The sequence below is a fragment of the Mandrillus leucophaeus genome, unplaced genomic scaffold (genome assembly GCF_000951045.1).
Source record: "Mandrillus leucophaeus isolate KB7577 unplaced genomic scaffold, Mleu.le_1.0 Scaffold73, whole genome shotgun sequence".
Lineage (NCBI taxonomy): Eukaryota > Metazoa > Chordata > Mammalia > Primates > Cercopithecidae > Mandrillus > Mandrillus leucophaeus.
This window is the reverse complement of record NW_012107919.1, coordinates 4,246,905-4,253,448: the sequence shown is the minus strand read 5'-3', so window position 1 is coordinate 4,253,448 and position 6,544 is coordinate 4,246,905. Positions and strand designations below refer to the sequence as shown.

The window sequence follows — 6,544 nt, the reverse complement described above, 5'->3', positions numbered from 1 at the left end:
GGGTTCTGCGGGCCAAGCCCACGGTGCGCAAGGAGCGCGTGGTGCGGCCCGATTCGGAGCTGGGCGAGCGGCCCCCTGAGGACAACCAGAGCTTCCAGTACGACCACGAGGCCTTCCTAGGCAAGGAGGACTCCAAGACCTTCGACCAGCTCACCCCGGACGAGAGCAAGGAGAGACTGGGGTGAGGCCGCGGCCAGGTCCCCCCGGGGGGCGGCGCAGGTGTCCAGGGGCCGTCTGGGCGGGAGCCACGCGGGATACCACCGCCAAAGCGAAAGCGAAATCGCGCGCGCGGCCCCGAGGGCGGGGGCCTGCCCGACTCGGCGCCGGGGCTCAGGCTGAGTTGCCGGAGGGCCCCGGGACCCCAGCGTGGAGATCGCCGCCGCGCCCCGGCCTGGGTGGTTTCTCGCGGGGAGGCGAGAACGTGGCAGCGGCCGCGGTAGCCAGGACGGCGAGGGCCCGCCCCCTCCCCCGGGTTGCATCAGAAGGGAAGGGAGAGAGTGCACAAAAGAAGAGTTTGTCCACAGTGGCCTGTTAGTGACATGAGTTCCTCCCTACCCTCTCGCAGTTTCTCTCTGATCCCCCACTTCCGGCGAGAAGGGCTTGAGACACTCGCTAAGAAGGTCTCAGGGATGAACATGAATGGATAAAAGATGAAGGGGCAGGCGAGTGACAGGCTTGCTTCCTAGTCTCGGCCAGGTGGTCTTGCCTTTTGCCTAATCGCCCTGTAAATCTATCGTAAGGAGGCTGGGCGCGGTGGCTCACTCCTGTAATCCCAGCACTTTGAGAGGCCGAGGCGGAGGGATCACCTGAGGTCAGGGGTTCGAGACCAGCCTGACCAACATAGGGAAACCCCGTCTCTACTAAAAATACAAAAATTAGCCGGGCGTCGTGGCACACGCCTGTAATCCCAGCTACTTGGGAGGCTGAGGCAGGAGAATCGCTTGAACCCGGGAGGTGGAGGTAGCAGTGAACCGAGATTGTGCCACTGCACTCCAGCCGAGGCTAGAGTGAGACTCCATCTCAAAAATAATAAAAAATAAAATAAAATCTAGTGTAGGGATACAAAAATCCGGGGACACGCAGTTTCCGATGGGAAACACGAAGGAGCAGGAATGGAAACGGGTGGCCTGAAACGTTTCTGTTGGCAGCAGATGTCTGCATAAGCACTCAGTTCTTTGGCAACTGATTTGTTGGGGGCAAAAAGCTGGAGGGTGCTCTTGGTGGTGGAGGATTTTCACTTGGGCTGTTAAAGGCAGTTGAGTCAGGAACCAAACCCGGGAAACAAAACTTTGGCACATTTCAGTACACCCTTCCTGGGTCCCCCTGAGGAGACACTTGGGCATTGTGCGGAGATATCTGCTGGTCCTTGCTCAGAGGACCCAGCAGGCAGCCTGGTCCCAGATGGAGGCAGGGCTGGGGAAGAAACCAGCAGTCCTGCCTACTGGGCACCAGGTCTCAGATCTCCCTGAACCTGATTCCTGGGGGTGGAGGATCTTCACGTTCTGCCACATGAAAGAGAACACAGCCATCCCTGTGCTCCTGGGGCCCTCCAAAGACCAAAGTGTTTCATTGGAATATGAGGATAAATTATACCTATTGTGTAGGTGCACCATCTGCCTGCTCTGATAACAAGACCTTTGAACTTCAAAGTCACCTCCAAACAATTACCTTTTATCTTGCACAGTACTTTCTCTTCTCGGTTAGGACTTAACAATGGGGGCCATTGATGAGTTCAGTCAATTGTATTGCTTTGAGGCACTTGGAGACTGATTTATTCTGGAGCCCTGAGTGGTAGCCACATTGTCACTGGAGAGGAGGCAGGGAGAGGTTTTGGGATTTGGAAAACTTTATAAGGTGTGGTCCTACAGCTTCCAGTTAATGCCTTCATCATGACAGTTCAGCCTAGTAGTGAGAACAAGTGACGGTGGAGTTGGTCTGGATTTGATCCTTGTATCAACACCTTGACTTCATTCCTTTATTCATGCAACAAACATTTGAATGGCTACTGTGTACCAGGCCCCAGTTTAGACAACTGGAAGATACAAAGATGAAACCTTATGCTCTAGGCATCAAAGTGCTTATAAGCAAATGTGGAGGAGAGAAGCACAAACTAGCCATTATGCACAATTGCTGCAATGATGCCCTATAAAACCTATGGTGAGCACATCCAGGAGAAGGAGCCACCAGGGCTGCAGGTTAGAGAGAGGGGATTAGGGCTGTCACCTGATCAGTTTGTAGGATGACTTGGAGGTTGCCAGGTGTACAGCAGGGGAAGGCCTTCCTGAAGAGAAAACAGCCCATTTCTAAAGGGTTTGAAAAGTGTTCTGGGGCCTGAGGGGTGGTGAGTCTGCAAAGGGGCAGGGAAGGGAAATGAGAGGTGGAAATGGAGGGGAAACCAAGGACAGAGCAGGAAGGACCTTGGTGAGATGGAGATATGTTATCCTGTACGTTGTCAAAATGTCATAATCCCCAAAATTCACTGGGAAAGTCAGGCTGGCAGGAGGCAGTACGCAAAGAACATAATCGAGGTATAGACTAGACCAGTGGCAGGGGAGAGGTGGTAAATGCCAAAGGGGCTTGGTCTCTCCGGATTCCAGGAGGCGATGTATCTATACACCAGTGGGAGGTAGAACTGGCAGCTCTTGCTCTTGACTCAGCAAGGGGGAGAGGAGGGAGGTAGGAATCAAGGGGACATCTGGGTCTCTGGGCTGAGCCACCAGATGGGTGATGGATGCACCATTCGCTTGTAGGTTAAATCTGGGGTAGAGGCGGGGTAGGAGGTGCTGGAAATTATGGGTCCAGTTTGGGATGGGGCTGCGTGTGAGAAGCTGCCTCTCTATCCACAGCTTGTTTCAGTGGTCCCCTCCATGATTGGGCTGAGGAGGAATGAGTGTGGCTGGATCTAGGCAACTTTGTCACCATTACCTGTCAGTCCTGAAAATGTGACAGCTCTAAGGCCCCTAAAGACACCTGGGCCAGAGGTTTGCAAAGTGGGAACCTGTAGGCTGCATGCATTCACAAATATGCCACACAGTGTAAATTACTTGCCCACATTTAAAGTTTGAATGATTTCACATACAGACCCCCATATCTGGCTTCTCTTGACACCTTTATTCCCATGTGTCAGTCATCCTCTACAGCAGAGTTGGTCAGCCCTGTTTGGCGGCTAGCAGGGTATCTCCAAGTGGCAATAGGTCCTATTGAGAGGTTTTGCTCATTCTGTTACCTGTTGGTGTTAAGAACAAATGATGATGGAGTTGGTCTGGGTTTGCTCCTTGTATCAACACCTTGATTTCATTAATTTATTCATGCAACAAACATTTGAATGGCTTCTGTGTAGCAGCTACCATCCGCCACTGATCTAGATTATTGTCTTTAGTGAGGAAAGGCATGCATTCTCTCCTTTATTCCTCACAACATTCCATGTGAAGTAGGTGTTCAGTTTACACATGGAGAAACTCAGGGAGTCAATACACTTGCCCAAGATCACGCAGATAATGGGGACCAGAGGGAGGACGGTGATCCAGGTGTTCTGATGGAAGTGCTGGGCTTCATCTCCACCCTAGCTGCCTTTCCCAGGATCTCATTTGAGATTGTTAAAGAGAAGGTTAAGATCTTATTTATTCTTACAACAAATATTTATTGAGTGCTTACTATGTGTCAGGCTGAGCTACGTCCTAGATGTTTATTTGGCATAGACTAGATGCTATCCTTTCCACAAAAGAGGATTGTAGTCTGATGTCGTTAGCCTGAGATTCTGTTTCCCAGTTGGCTTTGGGTAACCCGTTGGCATGTCTCCACTGTGTCCCCAGGATTGGAGCAGTGCTTGGCACATACCTGGGCTCAACACTGCACAATGTTAAAATAATTCTGCTGTGTCTGACTATGATTTCCTGGGGGAAGAAGCCTGAAGACGCTTGAAGTTTAGTGTTTTAGTCTTTTTTTTTTTTTAAGACACGTTCTTGATTTGTTGCCCAGGCTATGATGCATAGTGGTGCAATCATAGCTCACTGCAGCCTTGACCTCCTGGGCTCAGGCAGTCCTCCCACCTCAGCCTCCCGAGTAGTTGGGGCTACAGGCATGTGTCACCATGCCTGGCTAATTTTTAAATTTTTTGTGGTGTCAGGATCTCACTGTGTTGCCCAGGCTGCTCTCAAACTCTTGGCCTTCTACCTCAGTCCTCCCACCTCAGCCTCCTGAAGCACTGGGATCACAGGTCCAGCCTATCTTTTAGGAATGAGGCCTGTTAAACGTGCAAATGAAGGGGCACTTTCAAGCTGTTAGTGATGTTTACACCTTCCTGAGAAAGAGGAGCTTGGGCTCTTGGGTTCAGGTAGGAGGTGGAGGCATTGATTATTCACTCCTCCCCGTCTGGTGTACACCCTCCCCCCACCTAGAAAAAAGTTATAGGAGATTTTCTCTGTCAAACTACTGATGAATTTGTTTCCCACTTTTTATTAATCAAAGCTTAATTGCCAATCAGAAGGTCTGTTGAAAAGTGAGAAAGTTTTGCCACTGAAGCTGATAGAATTCCAGCCCCAAAGAACGAAATCTAGAGTTAGCCTGTATGACCTCCTCCCAGGTAAATGGACTACAAGGGTGAAACTTTTTTAAACACTGGGAATAGCTTGGGGGTGTTTTTGAAGTTCCCTACCGGAATGCTGTCCTGGTTTGGGACCGTCTGATCTAGAGATGACAAAAGTGAGTTCCCAGCCTGAAGTTTGCTCTGGGCTAGCATTTAGGGTACCTCAGTGGAGTTCAGTGGGAAGTTCCTGAAACCTAGGCCAGCCGTGGAGCTGGTATAGGAGCCTTTACCCTAAGAGCAAAGGGTTTAAGGTTCCTAGAGCGGATCAGCTGGTCAAGTTTCGTGAGTAGATTCCATGATGTCAAGGCGCCTTCAGCCCTGACATTTGTGCTGTGTCCACCATCTGGTGTCCTCTTGCTTTAAGTGTCAAGTCTTTGCGTCCACCGTGGTGGGGTTTTAAAAAAAAAAACAAAACTCACTTATCTTTTGATTTACATACAATTTTCCACTTTTTGCATTGGACCTAAGCCAGAAGACACGCATTCTCACCCCAGTTTTACCAAATACTGGTTGTGTAATCTTAGAAAAGTTATTCCATTTCTCTGGGCCTCAGTTTCCATTACTCCAAAATGAGGGTGTTGGACTACAGCAGGGAAGATTAATAGGTTTCATCTAACAGATCAGCTCTGATGCATTGGTAGTGGCCATCACCAGAGCACAATGCTGAGAATTCTGAGAGCACCTCTAGTTTCATCAGGACCGAGGGGTACAATCCATTAGCGGTGTCTGCCATCGGCACTGGTCGGGGGAAAGCACATCAACCGTGAAAGCATAAACTTGAAGATTCCTTCCAGCCTCCTTAGATCATTGATTCTGTTGTAGTTGTTTGTGCATTTTAGATTGTGCAGGTGTTTGATCTTTTGCTGGACCAGCATCACACAAAGCCTTAATAATAGCCTTGTGCATGTGTGTGGGTTTCTTTTCTTTTTCTTTTTTTTTTTTTTTTGTACTGCAGAAAGATTGTTGATCGAATCGACAATGATGGGGATGGCTTTGTCACTACTGAGGAGCTGAAAACCTGGATCAAAAGGGTGCAGAAAAGATACATCTTCGATAATGTCGCCAAAGTCTGGAAGGATTATGATAGGGACAAGGATGATAAAATTTCCTGGGAAGAATACAAACAAGCCACCTATGGTTACTACCTAGGTAAGAGGTGCTGCAGGAGCGGTGACACAGCGGGGGCCCGGGTCACAAGCTTTTTGTAGACTCTCTCCTCTCTCATATCCACTCCCTTCAGGGAGATGTCACAGCCTCCTAAGTAGAACATGCTTGTATAACACCCTCCTCTGCAAACTCGGAATGTACTGAGTTCCTTACACTGAGTGAAGTTACAGGTGGGAGGGAAGGACCGTGAGGGCTAATAAAAAGAATCCCTTAGATTGCGACCCCATCTCAACTTCATCTCAGAGGCACACACGGAGAAGAAAGCAGAAGGGAAGTGTGTCTGTGGTACACTTTCAAAATGCTGCCTAATTCCAGATAGCAAGGATTGAGCGGGCCAGAGCAGTCAGGAAAGGCTTCCTGGTATGGGTGGTTTGGAAACTGGGGCCTTGGAGAATGGATTTATATTTGGAGAAGGTGGGTCAACTGGAGGGGCAAAGATGCAGCAATGCATGCAGTAATGGGAAGGGCTTGGATCCAAGACGAACAAGACCGGGAGAATGAAGAAGTGAGATTACAGAGGTACAGGGTGCAGACCTGCTGGGTGCATGGTGAGGATGGCCAAGAAACAGGCCCGAGGAGAACCAAAGATGCACGCACGCGGCCAGAATCGGGGAGATCTTGAAAGCCAGGCACGGTGTTGAGACAAGATGTTTTGGGTACCAAAGAACCTCTGTATGTTCTAGATCAAAGAATGAGATGATGAAAGCAGAGTTCTGCAAAGAGAAGTATGGCAGTGATAGAGTCTAAAGCCCGCGCTCAGCACCTCTAGTTTCATCAGGACCGAGGGGTACA

The 6,544-nt window shown here is 49.6% G+C and overlaps 1 protein-coding gene across 1 annotated transcript in view; it reads left to right on the top strand.

Moving 5' to 3' along the window:
- Nucleotides 1-2: 2 nt before the first annotated feature.
- Nucleotides 3-6,544, top strand: part of RCN1 (reticulocalbin 1, EF-hand calcium binding domain) — a gene marked incomplete at its 5' end in the record, with an annotated part of 13,736 nt that continues 7,194 nt past the window's right edge. The window contains 3 exons of the mRNA XM_011965613.1: nt 3-181; nt 5,541-5,775; nt 6,068-6,166. Of these exons, the coding sequence (XP_011821003.1) occupies nt 3-181; nt 5,541-5,775; nt 6,068-6,166 (513 nt within the window). The remainder of the gene's footprint in view (nt 182-5,540; nt 5,776-6,067; nt 6,167-6,544) is intronic.